At 43.5% G+C, this 23,957-nt stretch overlaps 1 protein-coding gene across 1 annotated transcript in view; it reads right to left on the bottom strand.

The window, feature by feature from the left end:
* Positions 1 to 1,544: 1,544 nt before the first annotated feature.
* Positions 1,545 to 23,957, bottom strand: part of LOC139765053 (uncharacterized) — a 564,355-nt gene continuing 541,942 nt past the window's right edge. The window contains exons 6-7 of the mRNA XM_071692137.1: positions 4,493 to 4,659; positions 1,545 to 2,019 (exon numbers count right to left, since the gene is read on the bottom strand). Coding sequence (XP_071548238.1) covers positions 1,885 to 2,019; positions 4,493 to 4,659 — 302 coding nt within the window. The 3' untranslated portion in view covers positions 1,545 to 1,884. The remainder of the gene's footprint in view (positions 2,020 to 4,492; positions 4,660 to 23,957) is intronic.

Consider the following 23,957-nt stretch of genomic DNA (forward strand, 5'->3'; position numbering starts at 1 on the left):
CTAGAGTGTGCACTGGGAAGTACTAGTACTGTTGAGAGGGACACTGAGTAACAGCAGTGGGCTTATGTACTAGGGGAAGTGGGACTAGTAGGAAAGACCACTATCATAGATCAGGTTATCCAAAGATAATTTTCCATCAACAACGCAAATGTGGTCATTAAAAACGCCAAAGTTCTAAATCATAGTTAAGAGGAAAGTATACATACAAATAAAGGTAACTAAGACTCCTTTTTTTATCAGTAATAAAGAAATGGTAAAGATACTTAAATACTTAGAAGGTCGATAAAAGTGAGATACTTTAGCACTACTTTTCTCTTTCTGCGGAACAGGAGGAGGTTGAGCCAGGGAGGGAGGGAGACAGGTCGAAATAACATACACCATCACGACACACTCTCTCCCTACAGGGAGAACCACATTTGTTTTTCCAGTATGACCGTCTGCGATGGACGTCTACCAGAAAAATGGCTCAGGCAGTTCGCGCCCGCAATAAGAGAGTTTAGCCGCAATATCCATTTACCCTCGCCTCCGATTCCGGCTCAACCTTGGGGCAAAGTGGAGGAAGGAGAGGAGCGATCGCACCCAAAGTGCAGGGAGAGAGAGGACTTACAGATACCTATACAAGAAAGCGACAAAACGTCGGTGTTCCTTTATAGTGGCACCGCTGGAGCTATGCTTCACAAACACGCACATAGACGACCAAGAGTGACGCGCAAAGACTACAGCTGTAGAAGTCACTGCACAAGGCTACGATACTCTGACATTACTTGCACTTTAAAGCTATAGACATGGCAAGCTCTGCACTACGCTAGACATGGTAAACCCAAAGATGCGTGTGTGTAAGTGTGTTTAGGTGTGTGTGTGTTATTGGGTGGGTAAGTGAGGGTAAGAAAGTGATCATACCTGAAGGTATAATAGCTTTGAGATATTTGGGGTAGTTCGTGTGCATGGTTTGTGAGGTTTGCGATACGCGTTCATAGTGCCTGGGTTTCTTTTAGTTATCTTGATTGGTGGGTTGGGTGTGGTGGCGTTGAAGTGATTTTGTCTCTTGTCTTCCGGTGTCTTTGTGTTGTTTGGGTGCGTTTGTGGAGTGAGTATGCTCGGGGTTTTAAGGCTCCAGTGCACCACAGTCTGGGATCATGGTGGATGTGGTGATTCGTGGTTTGATGGTGTAGTTTGTAACGATCGTGGCGGTGGTTTCCCGCGTAAGTGTGTTAAGAGTCGACCATGGTGTCGATGAATGATGAGATATTTAAGAGAGGCAAGAGGGGTCTGGGAGAGGCAGGAAGTATCTGAGAGTGGATAGAGATTTTTTAGAAAGAAATTATCTGGGAGAGGTAGGAAGTATACAGAAGACGCAGGACGTACATGGAAAAGGCAGGAAGCACATGGGAGATGAAGTATAAGGGAGAGGATAGAGGTATCTGGGAGAGGTAGGGTGTATATGGTAGATGATGGAGGTATCAGGGTTAAGGAGGAAGTATCTGGGAGAGGCAAGAAGTATATGGGAGTGGATGGCTATATTTGGAAGAGGGTTATAACATTGGTTAGAGAGTGGCGTAAGATTTACAGATAATGCCCGTGTTTGGCTTTGAAGTATTTACAAAATACTTTATTTTTCGGTGGAGTAATTTACAACAATCCCTAATATTGATCTTTCAGGTTTCTAATTAGTCGAGTTAAAACATGTACAACGGATGATGATCCTGATGTTCTGTCTTGGAGAGACGAGGTTGCTGGCTGGTCTTACGAAATCCTGTCACCTTCCTGGGCAGGCGTGGATCGTCCACTTGAGTGATGTGTGTGATTAAGGCGTGGTGGCGGCGAGGTGGGTGGGTGGGCGTGGCTGGGCGTGGTGGAGTGGCGCGAGAACTAGACTTTGCCGTATTACAAGTAGGCAGGCTTACAGGTGCAGCATAAGGAGCTCATGTTGCGGTAGAGCGAACGTCGCGTTCTCTTCTTACTCCAGAGACTGAACATATCCTCCCCAGTCAAGGCTAAGTTCCGGGTCCCAGCCTCCTCCTGTAGGGACATAAGAGGGAGTGAGTGAGGAACATATCAAGGAGACGACCCCAAGGGGAGACACCACGGTCATCACCTGACAGGGGGATACAAGTCACAATATTAAAGGTACATACAAAAGGAAGACTAGAGCCACGCAGAGGGTCAGTAGGGGTGTGTAAGGAACATACAGAAGAGGACATCAGGGGTAGCAATACTGCGTCAGTAGGGGTATATGTTACGAGGGTAACGCCAAGGGCAGGCATTAGGTTAGTAGGGGTGTAGGAAGGATATAGGGGGTAAATGAGAGACACATCTGGGCTTCATCCGACGGGAATCACTCAGGGACCAGAGCATCAATAAGAGAGTGTGAGGGATGTAGTAATGGTGCACTGTGGGAAAACGTTACGAGGAAAAAACGCGTAGATGTAGGACACACCAGAGCAAACAGCACGTCAATAGGGGAGTATATACGACACACTTCGTTCACATATTAGGTTCACACGCTGGGTTCACACGCTGGGTTGACACACTAGGTGGACACACTAGGATGACGATGTGTTTACACGTTGGGCTGACTTACTGGACGGAAATATTACTTAAACAAAAAGGACACATTGGGTTGGTACACTGTACATGTACCTTCAAAGACCATATATCGGTGAATACGATTCAAATAGAAAGTAGCAATAAGGGATCAGGAATTATTCATTAGATTTTCATCAATAACGTGATAACTGCTGGATAACTGGCCCTTCAGCCGCTGATAATGACCTTTTTCATTATATCTTACATGCAAGTTCATGTTATTCTTACTCCAAAGGGGTCCAGCTTTCTCTCTTATTTAAGTGTAGGACATTCTTAAAGATTCAAGAGTCCCATGGAATCTGCCTTGGACTTATATGATTAAATGTATACATAGTCTTAAAAAGTTGTGGTAGCTATTTTGTTTATACTCGTCTCCTGTTTTCTATTCTATTGCTATTCATTCTATATGTCATTCTATTCTAATTTTCCTTTCTTACCTTCCTTAACTTTCTCTATGACTCTTATTCCTTTCAACCTTCCCGTTTTCTTCTCTCTAAATCGATGTTTATCTTTACACACTCCCTCTCTCTCACTTTCATTTCCTTCCCTGTTATCTCTCTCTCTCTCTCTCTCTCTCTCTCTCTCTCTCTCTCTCTCTCTCTCTCTCTCTCTCTCTCTCTCATCGACCTCCCCACACTCACACAGTGTGCCCTCTTTACATTCTCCTTTTAATGGTCACATAAAATCTTGGAACACTCCTGTGAACCACCTAAAATCATTTCTACAATGCCGACAGAAATTCTGGTGCGAGTTGTAAACCTCCTCAGTCCTCAGGTAACTTGAGGTTAGACAACCCTCGCACCTCCCACACTGTAGCCTGATCATAGACCTCCCCTAACGAGGGACCCACGTCCTCCCATCTACCTTCATGCTTCGTCGAGCCATGAAGAAAAGTGGGTCTGCCGTTCTCCCGTTTTTGCCCTATAATGGGCCTTGGGTCCAGTGAACTACAGATTGTCGTAGAGGAATTTTTTTTTTCCTCCACAGACGTTGTCGTAACCAAAACGTGCGCGTAAAAGAGAGTTACTAGAACAGAGGGATGGTGCAGTGGTTATGATAAGTGAACATTTCTAGCGACGTAGTAAAAAGAGCTACCGTGTATACCATGAGGCCAATGGTGACTTTTGTTAGCTTTTCTGGTCTTACTTCTTAGAATAGAAGCATACATAGGATGGTTGGTGACAAGCACAGACTATCAGGTGGGAGAAAAGGGTAAATGCTTTGGCAGAAAATAGAATCTCATGCCTATGTGTGGTGTGAAGTGGCATGATCGAGTAAATAATAAAAGGGTAAGAGTGAGGTATGGAAGATTAGAAGTGCGGCTCATCCCACCGTTCCACCACCTTGGATTAGTTTCAGAAATAAACCATCTATCTACTAAGCACTGCCACATACGCTACCGCTACTGCTTTGAAAGTTTTACGAAAGCTTTTCCAATCTCCGTTCATGTTTCTAGTGACCATATTACCTCAGGTTTGCCAGTCATGAGAAATGCGAAGATCAAATACAAGTGATGATGATCATGATGATTATAGTACTCGTATTACTATTATCAATTATTATTGTAATTATAAACACCATTACTGCTGTTATCAAATGTTCATACCGTTATGGTAATGATTTATCATTAGCGTTGTCATCAAAGGTGATACTCTAATCCTTCGACCCTTGTCCACCTACTGCCTAAGGCATCTCAAAATGTACCTGTGGGGGCAATGATTCCCCTTCTTTCAGTTCCTCCCTCCAACCTAAGCAGTTTCATTTCTCTTGCTCTATCTTTCGTCTTTCCATATCATTATCTTCGCTATCTATATCTCCCTTTTTGATTGTGTATTGACCTCTCTCAGTCTCTCGGTCTTTCTCTTTTTCACTCACTAGGGCTCACCTCACCCTCCCACTGCCTGACCTGTGGCATATACTCCTGCATCTCCTTCAGGATGGCCAGGATGTCATCGCTGTCCTTCTCTATGCTGCAGATCTCTTCTTGCTGGAAGTCTGGCTGAAGTGTCTTGCACAGAAGAAGTTGTGAGATGACCCCTAGGCCGCCCATCCCGGAAGGCCCCGGCTTGTTCTCTGCAACATAAACATTATCTTAGTTACTCTGAAGATGTGTAGATAAGTTATCTTAGATACTCTGAAGGGGCTGGTCATAACTGCAGGATTAGATAGGGATTTGTCGAGTTAATATCTTAAGGATGAACAAGTAAAGATGTTGACCTGTATTTCCGTCACACACAGCTCACTCTTCATCCGTCACTCTCCATCTATCCACTCCCTCGTCCGTCACTCTCCATCTATCCACTCCCTCGTCCTCACTCTCCATCTGTCCACTCCCTCGTCTGTCGCTCTGCACCTCTCTCCATCTCTAACCATCATTCTCTACCCGTCATTCTCCGCACTCCACACTCAGCAAGTTCTCTCCCTCTTTATATCATCCGTCACTCTTTACTCGTCACCACTCGTCACCCATGAGGCTTGACTCACTCGTCACTATTCACAGATTCGAATAATATTCATCCTAGGGTCATGGAGGCAAATGTGTACCAAGCCTTTTTTCTTCAACATTAGTAGACTAAATTATTGTCAACAAAATCGTGATAATATTACAACTACCGTTACTACAATCGTAACATTAATAGTTAATAATAAGAATACAATCATGATAATAAAATATTATCATTGTGCTTTGTTTAGGAGGTTATCATGAGTCGACTCACTATTCACAGATTCGGACAATATTCATCTCTAGGTCATTAACACTAATTATTGTGATCAAAAATAGAAATAATGATAATCCTGATATAGTTCAAGACAAGGTGTTGAGTTGGATTCAAGAGTGGGGTGACTCTGGGGTAGAAATGTTGTAGGGTTGGACTGTTATTGTATGGGTCCAGATGAGGTGTGGCACAGGTGGAGCTAAGCTGAGTTTTGAGTAAACAGGTTTGGGGCACGGCTGGTTTGGTGGAGACTGGCTGGTCCGTTATAAACTGGGGTCTGACCAGTCTCGTTTAGACTGGGGGCCTGACTGGGGTTCATATGGTCTGGTGTGGTCTGACTGATCTGATGTAAAGTCAGGTGTGAGCTGGGCTGGTGTTATCTGGGATTGAGCTAAGCAAGGGCGAGTCACGGGTTGCTGGGGAAGGACGTGGGAGGATCTGCATCATGAAAGACTGTAGGTACTGGCTTTAATAGCGAGCAAACACAGGCGTGGTGATGTGTGTTTGTGGAGAGTTACCTGGAGAGAGAGAGGCCTTTGACTCTCACCTCGGGGAAAGTCAATAGTCACTGGGGAGGTAAGGGAGGAGGTGGGGAGAAGTAAAAGGAGGGGGATAGTGTGGAGGAAGACGTGGGGAGAATGGATGGCGAGTGATAGACACGGAGGGGAGGGTGTGGAGGAAGGTTGTGGGGAGAATGGTTGGCGAGAGGGGGGGTTGATAGATACGGAGGGGAGGGAGTGGAGGAAGGATGTGGGGAGAGTGGTTGGTAAGACGGGGTGATAAATAGGGAGAGTATGGGTTGAGAATCATAATACACCCATTTCTAAATGGGTTTCAATGAGATTCTAGAATATATTCAAAACAAACATATCTTTTGGTGATAATTGCTCTGTAAAATTCCTAAAGAAAAAGTATTCAGTATGTACAACGATAAAACTTAGTGATTCAAAAAAACGATATATAAAACAGAAAAGTGAGTAGCATGGAAGAAGATAGTGGTGACGAATTTGACGCACATGTTATACAAATTAACATTATTGTTAAAGTACGTATATAGAGAATTCAGAATAAAAGTCATTCCAAAATCATGCAGTTTGTTAAAATATAAGTATCGTAAACTAAACATTATCTGAAACAAGAAATAGAAGTAAACGCAATTCGTGAACATTCGTAAAATGTAAACTGTGTGTTTGTATTGACGCGACTGTAAAACTAGTCAAACAATGTTAATCAAGGCATAAATTCTGGTACATCTAGAAAAAAGAAATAAAAGTCTAGTGAATTACTGAAGTTTTCGTAAATATTTTTCAAATACATACACGTCTTTTTACTTGAAATGTAAATGTAGATATTTAAGGAAGATTAAAGAACGTAGAGAGATTAAAGGAGGTTAAAGAAAGCTCGATGTATTTATTTGCAAACGTGCAAAAACGTTTGTGCGTTGTTCTACATGTGAATTAAACACGCCTCGTAGAACATAGGTTTGATGATACGTTGGTCAAGTTGATATAGAACAGTAAAGTAGAAGTAAAGACGATACCTACTAGACGGAAAAAGAGATGGGTTGAAAGAGGGCAAGTTAGATATCCCATTGTTTCACTGAATGTATTCTTGACAGGCATGGAACCCACAAGCACCAAGACTATATGGGTAGAATGTTATATATGAAGAATTTGAATGCCATTCTGTTATTTGGTATTGCCTTTCGAAACCCTTGGTCCAGTTAAAGTTCTAAAAACGAAGACGTTTTTAAAGATTTTTATTTCATGGTGATTTTTCACAAAAGATTTTTTTTTTAGGAGGATTTTGCATGTCATTACAGAGAAATCGAGAAAAAAGAAAAATGAAGGTGATTTTGGGCTGCAAGAACTGATATTGGTCTTTTTTGTTGATGGGGTTATAAAGGGGTGATGGTGTCTGACAGCAGAAGGGTTTTGTGATGGTAGGGGAAAGTGTGAAAGAAATGGCTAGCATGCGGGGATGGGGTAATGTGTAAGTAGTGTGAAAGGGAAGTAATTACTATGGCGATGGTGTTGTGTAGGGAAAGTGTGGTAGGATAGTGGTACGTGTGGAACGGTGGTATGTGGAATGAATGTTTTTATGTGGAAGAGAAGGTGAAGCAAGAGAAACGGAATGCCGGATGAGAGAGAGTGGTTTAAGGGTTAGGAGGTATTGGTATAAGAAAACGAATGGTATGAAGCGAAGGTGTTGATATAAGGGAAGAGGAGCCTGGGAGAGCCAAGAGAGAGTTTACAGTGAAGAAAGTGTTTACATCTGATGGCTGGGTGCCGCCGAGAAAGGGGAATCTCAAGCTATGCCATAAAACTCACCGGAAAATGCATGCAAGATAACATTATATTACCATAAATCCTACGTTTTACGGCATTCTTGGGAAAGTCGACTTCCCGCAGTCTATTGCCAGGTTTAGAGCTTATTTTACAGCGTAGTGAGGGAAGGAGGGGGAAGCTTGAGAGCTGAACCCCGTCTCTATACCCGGGAAAGGGATCCAACTCCGCAAACAAAACTATCAAGGGATCTCAGCCCCGTCCCTCTTCTTGAAAGACCCTAAGGCCATAAAACCTGAAGATGGGGACCCGAGTACGTTGCTCAAGACCAGACGATGATGCGCTTCATTCCGTGGAACCATTCGTGAGGGATCGAACCCCATTGCCTGACCGTTTTCATAGACTCGTTTCTTGCGTTTTGTCAGAGTCGTGTCACCGTGAATGGCTCGTCTGATGCATCTGAGCAAACCATTTCACATTAAGGGGGGGGAAAAAAAGACATTTGCTGAAAGATTGAGAGAGAGAGAGAGAGAGAGAGAGAGAGAGAGAGAGAGAGAGAGAGAGAGAGAGAGAGAGAGAGAGAGAATGTTCTCATTTTCAAGATCTAAAGAGAAGAAATGCTTTATAGCCTCACTCTTTGCCTCCCCAAATTCTTTGCAGTGAGAGTTTGAGAGACTGTGTGGGTGTTGTGCTGGGAGTGGAAAAAGTTCATGTCACTCAGGACAAACGAATGAGAAATTTACGTCGAGGGTTAGAGTGGGAGACGGAATCATAAAGATGGTCTGGATAAAGTGTACTTTTTTGGATATTATAAAGTACACAGGGTGCGTCCAAACAGCATTGATGATGAGAGCTCTTTCATCACAACCTTCTTAAATTAGTTCACTAATTGGGTAAACTGATTACTGAGATTGTAAACTAACTTTTCTACCCACTCGTCCACATGGCTCGGGGTTGGCTCACTCGGCACTCGTCAAAATGAGGAGTTACCCCGTCAGCCACTCGTCAAGGGCAAGGATTACCGTAGTGGACATTCGTCAGGAGCAAGGTTTACACTCGGCAGCATTCGTCAGGGACTTCATTTACCACACTGGTCGCTCGTTAGATCAAGGTTTACCCCCTTGGGCTCTTGTTAGGGGTAAGGTTTGCCCACTAGATGCTCGTCAGGTCTAACGGTTACCCCTTTGGGCATATTTCAAAGGCAATATTTACCCCACTGGGCACTGGTCACGGTTAAAGTCCATGTAAACCCCATCCAGCTGAGGCTCGGATAGAGGAAAAATTCTGGGAAACTGCTGCCTGTCTTTTGACCTTCGTGTGGTTGAGGTGGCTGGACCGCCGTCCTAGGCTTCGAATCCGGACCGTGGTGTATATACAGTGTGTGTGTGTGTGTGTGTGTGTGTGTGTGTGTGTGTGTGTGTGTGTGTGTGTGTGTGTGCATGCAATCATGCTAATAGTAATGATAACAATGATAGTAATAATAGCAATTCATGGTATGTCCTACAATATGCCAGGTACACAATGTATATAAATAACTTTCCGTAAATATAACGAGTTGCATATCTGTTTACTACTGGAGTTCGGAGGATCCTCATAATGAGATATGTACGCCTCGGATTCGTCCATCCAAAATCCAGCTATCTTGCATGAGCAACTCCTGGTTTCCCTGAGCAAATCATTTTTACCTGGAATGACCAGCGGATCTCCCTCCTCTTCTGTAAAACTCCCATTGCAATATATGTAACCGTTCCCTTCAGGGAGGTAGCCACAGCACCTGCTGGTGAGGAATGGCCTTTTGTAAAAACGTTTCGTTCGTGGTGAGAGTTCGGGGGGGGGAATGTACGCGCTTCCCGAAGAGATGTTTGACTTCCTCTCACGTGGAGAAAACCTTGAGGCGTTTCAATAAGAGGTTGGGAGAAAGGCCTCCTCCCTTCCTCACCCGCTACTGTACGCTGGTAGCCGGGTCCCTCCTGCAGTTTGTTTATCATTAAGGGAAGAATAACCGCAGCTTTCTCATCCTTACTTTTTCATAGGTGGACCTGTTCGCCCACTGTTGATCTCTCCGGGCACTGCTCTCTCTCTCTCTCTCTCTCTCTCTCTCTCTCTCTCTCTCTCTCTCTCTCGTCCCGGACGCACCACTGTCTTCGTTTGTATGTTTCTTTTATTCGACTTACTATAAGGTATGTCGTTTCGTTGTCAGCATTCAGAGGCGAACACTTCCCAGCGTCTCCATAAGTGTGAATTGGCGTTCTTTCTCAGTTTAAACAGCTTTAGCTTCCGTCTAAACATCTCCAGCTTCGACTCAGTTCAAACGTCAAAACTTCTCCCCTTCAGTTCAAAGTTCTGTCACCTTTTCTCTCCCCAAGTTCAAACATCTGTCCATTTTTACTTCCCTTCTAAACATGTTCATCTTTCTCAGTTTAAGCATTCGCCAGTCTCTCCCTCGATCCAAACGTCCCCAGCGTCTTTCTCATTCCAAACATCTTTCATATATCTTCATCTCTCATCACCGTCACCAACACAATTATATCTGTCCATTTCCTTCTTCTTCCTCATTCAAAAGTCTACAAATTCTCCATCATTCCTGTAGGCCTCACCATTTCCCTCATTCCTCACAGAGATCTTACTCCATGTTAGTGTCTCGTCATTAACACCTGCGCCATCCCTGTGGGGCAGAGGAAAGTGGCTGGACATCATTTTTCTCCACATTTCCAGAGAAAATAATGACGAAGCTGCCTCAACAGTCACCAATTATCCAGGCTTGACAACGGTTCCACTAATGATGAATAAATTTAACTCTCATTCCAGTGTTGACGCTAAGTGCTAGAGAGAAATTTGAACCTTTATTATTCATACAGATGCTAATTACACGAGATGGTTAGTAAAAAAAAAAAAAGAGGAAAGAACGAGTATTGCCAACGATGAAACAGAAATGAGACTTTAAAAGCTTTTGAAAGCATTTTTTCCTTAACAGTCACAAGTGGCGTCGTTTAATGAGACTGTGATTACCGATTGTCATTACTATATGCGTATTTACACTCATGTTGCCCCGTCTGTTAACCTTGCATACAAGTACCACCTGTGTGTGTGTGTGTGTGTGTGTGTGTGTGTGTGTGTGTGTGTGTGTGAATAACTGCGCAGTTCCAAGACTGCACCTCAGTCAGTGGCAGGGATAGTAGTTCTTTGACGAGACTGAACTATCTATCGTCAACTGACAATGATACAGCCTCCTCAAAGTTGACCCTTCACATGCAGTGTAACCTCAAGTGGGCGGAGTCCGGTCTCTCTCTCTCTCTCTCTCTCTCTCTCTCTCTCTCTCTCTCTCTCTCTCTCTCTCTCTCTCTCTCTCAGCGTTCGGGAACAAAAGGACATCAACTTCATTGTACACGGCCCCTTGTCATGTATAATGTACCGGGGCCTACCACCCACAGCCTAGCCCCACAGAGACTGGTCCATGGCTTACCCTGACCGTTTCATATGGCTTGGTTCAGACCACGGATGACAGTACGTCGCCCCCTATATGCCACATCATTCATTCTTTCTATCAAGTGTACGTTTCTCACTCTGATTTTCAGATCCTGATAACCCAGTGCTTCCTTATCCATCATTCGCTTTCTACGTCTCCTCTTTGGTAATCTAGTGGCGTGCAAGGCGTGAATGCTGTAGTCTAGTGGCGTGGGAGGTGTGGGTATTATAGTCTGATGGCGTTAAGAGACGTAGGTTTCATAGTGTGATTTCGCGGAAGGCGTGGGTATCGTACTAAAGTAGAGTGGGAGGCGTGGATGTCGTCATGTAAAGGCGTGGGGGCCATAGATATCGCAGTCTAGTGGCGTGGGAGGCGTGGGTGTCGTATAGTCATGGCCAGAGGGGCACACTACAGGAAAGGTCACAGGCCAGTGTCCTGTGTCAAGCTTGACCAGCAATTATTTTTTGTTTCTGTATGTAAATGTTCACAGGACAGACAAATAACGAAAATGCGATGTGTCTGTTAGTGTCTGTGTGGGTGTATGCGTGTGTGTGTGTATGCATGTGTGTGTGTGTGTGTGTGTGTGTGTGTGTGTGTGTGTGTGTGTGATTAATGTGGTTACGGTGATTGTGATCATAATGTGATGATCGTAGTCAGTCAGTCATCACTGGGAATCACACAGTAGGTTGTAACAATATTTCTAATAGTTATTACAATATCAATAGTTTTAGCAGTAGTAGTAATTATAGGATATATAATGATTACTGTAAGAGCTATAGAAGAATGGCTTTACTAAAGAGTAGTAATAGCAGCAGCAGTAGTTGTGGTAGAAGTGGTGATAGTAATAACAGTGGTTTTAACGACCACAATTCTATAATAACTATCAACATCTACAGACGTAATGCTTCTCCACTTGCACAGACTGCACTAGCTCTTTGAAATTTCTCCAGTACCAACTATCACTACAATTTTTTAGGTAGTTTACCCGAGCCCAATTAACTCTTTACTACCTACTACCTTTCAAACAACCGCTCGTTTCTCAGATTTCATCCCTCACCCTATGCGTCGAGTTTGTATTATCTCATCCTGTTACACTTTCAGATCCCATTATCCTACCCAAGACTCCCTGATTAGCCACGTAGATTCTATTTACATACTTAGAGGCGTGGTAGAGGTAGGTGTTGTAGATTAGTGAATGGTAGGCGTGGGTGTTGAAGTCTAGTGGTTTCGAAAGTGTGGGTGTTGTAGGCTAGTGACGTGGAAGGCGTGGGTGTCGTAATCTAGTAACGTGGAAGGCGTGGTGTCTTAATCTAGTGGCGTGGAAGAAGTGGGTGCCGTAGTTTAGTGGCTTAGAAGGCGTGGGTATCGTAGCATAGTGGAAAAGAAGGCGTGAGTGTCATAGTATAGTGCCGAGGAAGACGTGGGTGTCGTATTTTTGAGGTGTGCAAGGCATGGGTGTCGTAGTCTATTGGAGAAAAAGGCGTGGGTCTCGTAGTCAAGGAACGCGTGTGTAGTGGATTTGGTCCAGTTTTTTTTGTCTACTACTGCTGGTGCTAATATGCTTCATCTAATTCAAATTCAATCTAGTATCACTCATTTGTCAGAACTTAGAACATCTATTCTGAGGGAAACGATTAGTATATTACTTACAAAATGAAAACGTCTGTGGACTTATGACGCCATTTTACACCAACGCACAGAGACGTCCTAGGATATAAAGATCAATAAGTAAGTCTTACAGTGTGGCCATCCAAGTTATTCCAACAAAAACAAAATATCTAAAGACATGAAATCACATCGTACCACTATAAGTAAAATCTGCGGATGGCAAACCCTGAATTTTACCGTAAAATCTACGGATGTCGTAACCCACGTCTCACTAACACTTAAGATTTATTTCTTTTTGACAGCAATGACGGTACGTGCAATTGAAACTCTTACTGAGGCCCTTTCATTAACTATACATATATATATATATACATATATATATATATATATATATATATATATATATATATATATATAATGTATATACATATATATTATTCAAACCTAAGCTTAGTACGCATTTCATTGATCAACCACTTCGATGGAAAAACAGCTGGGTTGACTGTGAACAGACTGCCACATCCAGGATTCGATCCTTTGTGCTCGACCCTGGGTGACCCATGTATGCATGCTGCTACACCATGAAGGTCAAGGAAATTCCAAATGAGTAGACGAATGATAAGTAAACAAATAGTTGCAAAACTCGAAATTACATTTGATTTCTTATCGTAACGACCAATGGCATAAACTTTGTTATGAACATAGCAAATGACCATTCTTACCGCCGTGTCCTGGTGGTTAGATCAGATGTTATTGTGGGAAGAGAACGGAGACATAACAGGGCTTGGGTTATGACCATCTCGAGATCACTAAATTCTAAATTTTATTGCTTGTTTCCCTGGTGATTCGCATCTTATAAAACCGTAATGTGTGTGTGTGTGTGTGTGTGTGTGTGTGTGTGTGTGTGTGTGCGCGCGCGCGTGTTGAAAGCAGAGGAGAGGGAGAGTTTGTGAATGTTTTTGACGTCGTTTTATCTTCGGAAGCTGAGTAAAGTGAAGAATATGAAGTGAAAACTACTTGAAATATAGATACTGTCATCTTGTAATATACAAAAGTTACAAAGAAGACATTAAGAAAAGGGGAGAATGTACTATGACTAGATTGAAAGAATACTTTATCGAATCGTAAAATTAAGGTATAGGCTTTATGAAGACAGTAGTTGACGTGGGAGATATAGCAGTGCTATTAGAAACATCAGCAAAGTTGTACAATGTGGTCGATTAGCAGAGAGAATATCTCCTTCAACGTACGAGTAACGAGGGAGTAAGCAAAACTACTCGAGAGGGACGAGGCCTTGAAACTAGAATGATACAGACGGACGGTATCAAGGTTTACATGAACTAGCAGATGAGGAGAGATCGAAGTATTGCCAGTTTGAGGTGCTGAAGAACCCTCCTGCAAGGAGGAGAGGAATGTGGCGCTCAGTGGCTGCGAGAGAACGCATAGATGATGCACCTCACGAGATAAGACGAAGTGGAGGGAAGATTGTTAGTCACGGATCGTGCCAGCGAGACGTGTGAAGCGAGGAGAGTTTATGGAATGGCAAGCAAGTGAGGCATGTCCCCGGGATCCTACGTCTTATAAGATGTTCCAGAGGTATCAAGCCTATATCCTGGTGTCGCAGGGAATTCCTGAAGTCGCATGATGCCCGACTCACCTAAAGTACAGAGTTTGAAGGGCTGGGGAAGCTGTCACTGCTCTTCGCAGAGCAGCAATCCTGGAGGGAGCTTTATGAGGAGAGAGGCAGCCACCACATGCCGTGTGGGGAAACTGATCGATCATGTTACATATTTATAAGTACGGGAGGACGAAGAGAGAGTGGAGGGTTAGGGAGGTGGGCTGGGAGGGAAGGAGTGGGAGTAGGAACCAAGAGGAAAGGAGCGTGGGTGAGGGCAAGGATTATGGCTAGGGGATGCATAGATGAATAGATAAATGGAGAGAGAGAGAGAGAGAGAGAGAGAGAGAGAGAGAGAGAGAGAGAGAGAGAGAGAGAGAGAGAGAGAGAGAGATCGTGCCAAAATTACGAGAGATGAGACTTTATGAATATAAACATGCCTAACTCTGTTTTTCCTATACTGCTGAAACATTATATTCGTCTCCGCATTACTGCACTGAGGTTGAATAACGACTCTCATTTCTTCGAGCCAAACGAGGAATAGACATCAACTCAACATAGACAATAGATTAAATCATTATACGTTTCTCTCGTACTAAAAATGAAAAGTGATTTGCCTTAATGTACTCTATCCAGGCTTTTAATCATGTTTTGAATTTGATTTACAATTAGTTTGATGTCCAAAAAGAAACCCTGAGAGAGAGAGACTGACCAAGATGGAGCCAAGAAAGGAGCTGCAGGAACTGAGATGGAGCCAAGAAGAGACTTTCTAGGGGTGTTGATTGAGCTTAAAGAAGGAGCTGCGAGTGCTGAGAAGGAGCCAAAGAAAAAACTGTACGAGTCGAAACGGAGTTGAGAGAGGAGCTGCGAGAATCTAGGAGGGCAAGGAATGATCTGTAAGAGTCTAAATGGATCTATAGAAGCTGTACGAGCCTAGGAGGAGCCAGAGGAGGAGGCTGTAAGCGTCAGTAGGGAAGGGAGGTGTCAATAGTATACAGCGCCTGAAGCCCACAACACAGGTCCTGTGCCGACTCCAGGCCCGCGGCTGGGTCTTTGTACATGTCCCTCTCTCGTAATGGCTCAGAATTATTTCTTAAGTTTCCTACAATCTCTCTCTCTCTCTCTCTCTCTCTCTCTCTCTCTCTCTCTCTCTCTCTCTCTCTCTCTCTTGCATGTCTTGATCGCATCCCTCAACGAAATATCCAACATAAACCTCTTGCAACACAATCACGCATGTTGCTGGCACGGAACACAATGTAACATTCACCATGTCTCACATCAAGTGTTGAGACATTATTCATGCAAAAGGAGAAGCTTCAGGAGGCTGACAAGATCTCATCAAGACGAGGCAGCGTCGAGACGCGAGGACATTGCCGGGGCTTAATTAGATGACCGCCAGACACCCACGTCCTCTTCCCTGACACACCATAAGACCCAGGAGGAGACTACCACCCAGCCCAGGCTCTCACAGATCACCAGACTCAAGCTGGGGATGTATCACGTCCTCGTCCCCCAGACACCGCAATACTCGGCAGAGTAACGCACTCGTGCGCCCCTCCCAGATAACCATAACCCCCCCAGCAGAGGAACACGCTCGTAACCTCCCCCAGCCACTACAAGATTTAAGCTGGGGACAGTCACGTCCCCTTCCCCTGACACCACACTACTGAGGCTGGGGACAGTCACCTCCCCGTCCCCCTGACACCACAATACTGAGGCCGGGGACAATTAATTCCCCCTCTCCCTGACACCACAAGACCCCAGGGTGAGGACAGTCACGTCCCCGTCCCCCTGACACCACAACACTCACCAGGGGAACACTTTAATTAACATGTCAAGACCTCCTACAGTAAGATGATACCAAGAGCCACCCAGGCTGCAGACAAATCCTCACTCTGTTAAAACCCTTTATCTTCTACTCGCCTTCTCTTATCGCCTTTCCTCTCCCCACCATCTTCTCTTACCCTTTTTTTTCCTTACCCTCACAGACTTCTCATTTGCTCCTTAGACGTCTCTGAATTTCTGTTCCTTTCTTTCCCGTGTCGTCTCTTCCTCATACATACTTTTCAAAGTAAACTTCTCTTCAAGCGTTGGCATTTCCCCATTGCTCATTCTCTTCTCTCTCTGTAATCATTTTCATTGTAATGTTTTGTGCACGTTCTGATTCTCTCTCTCTCTCTCTCTCTCTCTCTCTCTCTCTCTCTCTCTCTCTCTCTCTCTCTCTCTCTCTCTCACATTATCAACAATCCCCACTCTTGCCTCCACGTCTAAGAGTAGGGGAGGTTATCCTACTTCTTCACTAGTTCCTCACAATCTCTCGTGGGACAGGGAGGTCAATGCCTCTCCTAGACTATGTGGGGGTGGAGAGGAGTCGTGTCTCCTCTGGGTCAGGGGTAGTCGTCATATCTCCTCCAGGCCGGGGAGCTCGTCGTGTCTCCCCTAAGCAGAGAGCTAGTCGTAATGTCTAGCTCGGGCCAAGGGGATGGAGGTCGTAAAATCTAGCCTGGGCCTAAGAGGTCGTCGTGCCTCTCTCCTAGGCCCAGTGATGGTCGTCGTGTCTTTCCTAGATCTAGGGGGTCGTCGTGTCTCTCCCCTAGGCCCAGGGAGGGGTCGTAGTGTCCCTCCCGCGAGCCAGGGGTCGTGTCATTAGAGAACCTTTATCCTCCTACTCAGGAAGTCATGGAAAACAAACATTGTAAACACTAGGGCATTGTCCGCGCGACCCATCTTCTGGAAAACCCAGGTCGTCACACTGTGTGCGCGCACGTGTGTGTGTGTGTGTGTGTATGTGCCTATGTGTGTGTGTGTGCCTGTGTGTGTACCTACCTAGGTACGAACGTATATACCTAGCCATCTACCTCCTATCTACTCACCCACCTTCAAGTACCTACGAAGAGCTTTTACCGTTAGGCAGGCCTAGTGCGTAGTGTTTACCGCAGGAAAATCTAGGTTTATGAACGAGTCTCACGAGTTGTGTGTTGTTGTTGTTGTTTGTGAAGTGCAGTGTGTGCGTGTGTCGCCAAGGGACTGAGTCCCAGCAGCCCGCGTGTGGGTGAGGCAGAAAAAATAAAGAGCTACCGGATTCAGGTTGGGGAACTTAACAGCCACTGAAGTGATGGCTCACTGATTCGTGGCCGCTAACCACCCCGCTACTTAAGCTGAGGAACCTTAGTGGTTCGATGGTTCTCTGTCATCTGCTAACTAGATGTGTGTGTGTGTGTGTGTGTGTGTGTGCGCGCGTGCGTGCGCACAAGACATATTACATACATACCAGGTTAAGAGGCGGGGCATCACACGTATGAAAGTCTGTACCCGTAACACAGTCATAGTAATCACATAAACACAAAGCACTGTAATTTGATTTCTATGATTAAGTGATTGTAACACATTGGTGGTTAAATATCCAACTTGTATTATCAGAATTTAGATATAAATTTCATTTTACACGAGTTGTGTTCTTGCTCATATTTTCCTTCATTAGCAGCAGCTTCTATTCATCTCCCGCTTGCGACATCATCACAGACATTCATCATCAGTGAGTCTTCAACGTCTGTGTAATGAGTCGGCCATTCAGGAGGATGATGAGGTCCAAATATGTAAACAATGTGATGGGAAAGATGAGATGGCTTTTTTCCCTCAGTAGTCCAACGTGGGTCGGGGAGCTCTGTGTACTCAGGGCATGTGTGTTTGTGTGTGTGTGTGTGTATAGTTATCTATCTGTAATGCACGGGGAGGAAGTTTTACACTCGTGGGAACACATGTAGTGAACCATCTCTATTATCATACAGCTTTGTGAACTTTTGGTTGCTATCTCTATTAGGTATTTCCTCCATTTTCTTCCAATAATCATCTACTTTTCTTCTCTTATAAAAGTATTTCTTTATATTCTTCTTTGATTTCATGTTATAGCTTCTGGTTGTTCTCTCTATCTTGTTTGCTAGGTTCAGAAAGATGATTCAAACACTTAAAAGCTGTGATCAGGTCACCATATACTCTTCTCTCTTACACAGCAGGAAAATTTAAGGCCTTTAATTCTGTCCCTGTAAGTCAACTTTCTTAATTTCCGTGCTATGTTTGTTGCCTTTCTCTAAACGAGTTCTTTATGCTTCTTTGAGTGTTGTGACCAGACCAGAGAATCATATCTTAGCGTTATGTGACATGTGAGCAGCTTGTAGAATATTTATTCATCCATTTAGTTCGAAGCTCTTTTACTATCTGCCAGCAGACAATTTCTATGCAATTTCTCTACAGTGGCACTCTGGTTTCCAGTTCAGGACGAACTCAACTCTCGAGTCCATCTTATAAGCATATTTTCACTTTTTTTGTGTATTACATGATATTCATATCGAGGTCTATCTTTTACACGTGTCCAATTCTCATCATATTTACTCGTAAACTGTCTCTGAAGTCTGTCCAGTTTTCCTTGTAAGTTGAAGCAATCTGTAAATAGATTGAAGCAGATACCCGTGCCTTCATGCAGGTGATTAGTGTGTGTGTGTGTGTCTTGCCTGTCAAGGAATGAGAATATCGGCAAAAGAGAAAGTCTTGGAAATTAACCAGAAAAAGTATTCCTGTGCCAATACCCTTCCAGCCTCTTTTAGGTCTCGGACCGCTCCACCTTCATCCCACAGCTTTTACCCCTAGCCACAACCACACCATCTCAGCAAACCCACAGTTGGACCCCTGGCCACAACCACACCATCTCAGCAAACCCACAGCTGGACCCATGGCCACAACCATACAATCCTAGGAAACCCACAGCTGAGACCAGAACCCCTGGCCACAAGTACAACGTCCCAGCAAACCCACAGTTGGAGCCCTGGCCCCCTGACCACAAACAACCGTCCCCACAACACCCATAGCTGGGACCCCAGCTCCTGTGTTACAGTCCCTGGCCACAACCACACCATCCCAAAGACTCGCTACCAAAATAGAAATAATATATTCATGTGACGGCAAAATAAGGCCACTGTAATACACACGTTACTCCATGAACTGTTGCAAACTTGAGACACGGGTTCGACCCTTAAATCCTGCAGGGCTACGGATGGTATTATTCTCTAAGGAATGTGCAAGACCTAGTACTTTATCTGGTCCAAGACTAAGCTGAACCATCCCGCTGGAGAGGGACACACACACACACACAACACACGGCTTTCGGAGATGGTGTGGAGGGTGTTAACTTTACGGTGGGATTACTGGAGTGGTGAGGGGGAATGTGTGTGAGGGAAGGGATGGTGGATTGGGATGGGGGAAGTGGTGTGTGTGATTACTGTCCATGATTACTCTCCACGTGTTACGGGGAGAGACTTTTACAGTCATGTTGATTCGTCTTTTAACCTTATTCATGCGTACCGTGTCTGCTCATATGTGTTTACACCTAACAAAAAAAGTATCTTTACCTTTGTAGCGTCATACAATATGACACAATGGACGAAGAATTTTGACAAGTACCCTCAAGTCTAGCATCATAGTGGTATCCCTGTCTGTTAACACACGAGTTATCTGTTACCATTCCAGTCAGGTTGCGTAATGCAGTTCAAATTGTAAATTAGTGACGTGTATATCAAATGCGAATGTAAAATACTTAAACAACGATCGTGTGTTTTCCTTATGATAATGTGATCGAAGCTTCCGTTATTAAAAAGTTACATATCTCTACATATATATCATTAGAGAATATCGACATAAGAATATCGACCCTGTAATGTAATATTTCTATCGTGTTTTATGGAAGAATTCTCGGTAAAATGATAGAGAATTACGAAAGGAACAGCCAAATGCTTCCGGGTGATCATAATGACAGAATTGAAATGGACAAAATAAATCTAATTTTTCCCGCAGTATTGCCACGGTGGACTTGGACGCGCCAAACCGCTGCCCAATTTCACAGTTCCTGACACCCAGGTCCCAGTGCAGTCTGACGTCTCCATGGTGGATGACAGGACCATGGTTACAATGCTACACTCCCACTTTGTGTTGATGTGTGGCCAGGACTTTTATACCCACAAATCTGCAAATTTCGATGCTACTTTATTACACAGAGAAAGGCGAGGTTTGCCACGTCTCAAAGGTAGATTCGTAGTGTTTTCAATTGGCACATATCTCGAAGCATGTTTTATGGCAGAGTTCGTATGTCTTTCATTTGTAACATGCTTCGAAGCATGTTTTACGGTAGGGTTCGTAACGATTTCAGTTGTCAGATATCTCGAAGCATGTTTTACGGTATTGTTTGGAACAATCTTAAACATCATATGTCTCGAAGCAAGTTTTACGTCTATAACATGAAGTATTAAGAGAAAGATTACATTTCGTACGAAATATCGGGGAAGCAAGTGTTAAAGTGAGTGCAAATATTCAGAATCATATATCATGTGTGTGAATCTTCAGTCCTATTCTCGCTTTCTGTGATATTTACGCATTCCCATACGGCAGCTCATCCTCCGAGGTGTATCTCATGTTTCCTCATGTACGTTAAACAAATTATATAATGGAGACTGTACTGTTTACGAGCCGGTATAATGCATTATAGTTACCGCTGAAATTCGAGAGGTTACAAGAATTATTCAGAGATGCGTATCTCATTAACGCTTGCCAACATAACTCAGACAACAGGAGTACTAGTGTCCAAATTGAAAACCATCAGACCCAGAGGTAAGGGTACTTTCTTTGTCGAGTGTACATACGCACAGTCTAAACTGTGTGTGCAGTTACTCATTTGTACTGTACGGGGAGAGGGTTTTACATTCGTTGCACCACAAATCTTGTACATTTTCTATTAACACACCACTTTTTAAATGTCTCTACTGTCAGCAACATCTTCTACTCTCCCTCAGTTTAATTCATTCATTCATCACTGCATAATTTAAAAGTACTTCCTTACATCCTTTCTAACTCTTTCAGAAAAACTGGTCTGTAGCTTAACGCGTCTTCCATGTGTGTGGTGTGTGCTCCTTCACCTATACATGTATGTGTGCATCAATGTATGAATGCGTGAACATAGGAATGTATACGTATGTCTGTGCATGTTTGCATCAGAATGCTTGTAAGCGCATCTATGTACTTTCGTTTGTTTTGTTTGTGTGTAGACATGTGTATGCATGTATATGTGAATGTATGTATAGGTGTGTACGTGTGAATACGTGTACACAAGGTTTGTGTGGAAATTACAGTAAAGATAAGTGTTCTTTCGTTACTGTTCCTTATGCAAGTATCATTCCAGTGTTCGTCTGTCCTCATGATCACTACGATCCCTCATATTATTCTCCTAACCCTATCTTATGGTGTTGTTTTGAACCTCTTTTTAATTTTTCCTGATTTTCTATAACATCTCTACACATGTTCTGTCTTCTTTCCTCCCTGGCAGAGAACTGGAAGAGGAAACACGAGCAACGTTCGAGATATGAACTATATTAAGCCAAGACGGTATCATTTTGTTTGTACCTACGTCATAATGTTCGTCTTTATTTCTGTGTCAGCCTCGTACAGCCCTCTGGGGAAATCTATCACCACGGGAGCCGCCGTTATTTCAGTGCTCCCGCGGAGAGAGAGAGAGAGAGAGAGAGAGAGAGAGAGAGAGAGAGAGAGTGTGTGTAGTGAGAGTCTTTTGTGCTAGTAAGAGCCTATATCCAGCTTCGAATATCAGGAATTATATTACGAATTTTGTAATGACTAAGTAATGATGCTCTGTATTTAGTAACCAAAATGATTCAGTGTTCATGATATCTAGGTAAATCCCAGAGCGTAAACTATACCAAAGGTAAACCACTCCAGCCTCAACCAAGCCAAAGCAAACTCGTTCAAAATGAGTCACGAAAATCATAAACAAAGATGATCAAGTTATGAGGACTATGTATTTGACTCAAGGCAAACAGATTCACGTAGACCATATCATTTCCCTCTTGTGACATCACTGTCCTAATAGGTCATGTTGACCATCCGTGTGACCTCCTTTGTAACCAAGTTCAAAAGCTTTCTCGGACGTCTTATCAAGGTCACTTGATCCTCAAAAGAAATTTTGGTTTTCAGGGATTTTTAATCCTTCGTGTCATTGTCTCCTAGTCACCTAGTTCTCCAGGTCATCAAGACCTTATCAAAAGGTCATGTGGTGGAGGGTCGTTAAAAAGCTTTCAGGTTAAGGCAGTCTAGCAGGTCACACCGATATTCGTTGAGGTATTATCACGTCACCTCCAGGTCATAAGTCCAAGCTTACTAATATCTCACAACAGCTCGTCATCCAGGTCAGTCAGTCCTGCAGGTCAGCTTGTTCCCAGGTCAGGTCTTATGCCAGGTCCCCGAGGCTCGAGGTTACTGCTGTTTCCATCTCTCTGACTGTTTCACTCGCGCTCGTAAAGTTTATGGTTCTGTCTTCTCTTATCCTTCTCTTTCCCTTCCGACTTCTCCTCCAAACTTTTCTTTTCCTTTCTTCATATCCCACCATCATCATATCTCCAACATTACGGTTACTTCTTCGCCATACCTCCTCATTCATCATGTTTTCTTCTGCCTCTTTCCCAGTCTCCCATCTGCATCCTGTATTCTACTCATAAGTGTTCACTGTACACATGGCCTGTAAACATTTGGATATTGGGTGGACCCTAATTGTAGTAGTAAGCCTCACCCTTTGTAATCCGTGGTTCCCTCATTGACGTAGGCAGGGATCTCCCTCATATAATCTAGGATTCAAGCAAATTACACAAGGCAGTTAGAAACCATTATATTTTTTGCCCTCGCTATGATTTGTTCTTTACAATTATCGCATATTCTGCGTCCGGAATCCTAAGAAAAACGATCAGAATATAAACAAAAGCGTTTTGTTCAGTTGGACAATCCTCTCTGGTATAAAAACGAAAAGAAATAAAAGTAACGTAACAATTCAACGTAGGCTTTGTAGGCCTGTCAGTGAGGACCATGTTCTGGACATGGACACCCCTGGTAGGATCACTGGCCTGTCAGTGAGAGCCATGTCTCCTGGGTTAACTCGAACGCAACTACAATCCACCGCTTAGCTAAGCCAGTGGCCGCTGTAGTGTATGACCCCGAACACAAGTGGTATCAATTTATCTACCAAAAATAAAAGGGATGAACAGCTGGGTGTGCAGTGCATCGTCTGCCCGTGCCAGAGGTAGAACCCGAAAACAATGATATCTAAAATATACGAACTCAGATGTCCAGTCTTATAACTAGGCTACATACATTAATCTTATCAGAAACAGGTATAGCGGTAATAATAGAACTATATTTCGGGTGATATAGACTTAGTTTTGACCAGAGTATACTAGATTATCTTGATTTTATCGTAGATCTTATTGGATTGGTCTGGAGTCGTAAAAGTTGATTCATTCCTTAAAAAGGCAACTTCATATAGTGGGAACACCCTTTAGTATGCCTGAAATACTTATAGATATGTTGCAAAGAAAACGAAAAGTTGGGAACAACTTCACAAGTGGAAATAACTACACTGTAATTACTTCACTTCAGAACTATCTGAATGCGACCTCATCATTTTCGGCCGAAAGAAACAATTAGTTAAATTTTCTTCAAAACTTGCAAAAAAGAAATCCTCCATGACTTGAATCATATTGAAAAATCTAATTATTTTTCTTTCTTTGGGGGGAACAATTTATTTCTACGTCTCTTTCAACTAACTGCAGACTGATTATTCCACAATGGATTCTTAA

Source organism: Panulirus ornatus, chromosome 52 (genome assembly GCF_036320965.1).
Source record: "Panulirus ornatus isolate Po-2019 chromosome 52, ASM3632096v1, whole genome shotgun sequence".
NCBI classification, from domain to species: domain Eukaryota; kingdom Metazoa; phylum Arthropoda; class Malacostraca; order Decapoda; family Palinuridae; genus Panulirus; species Panulirus ornatus.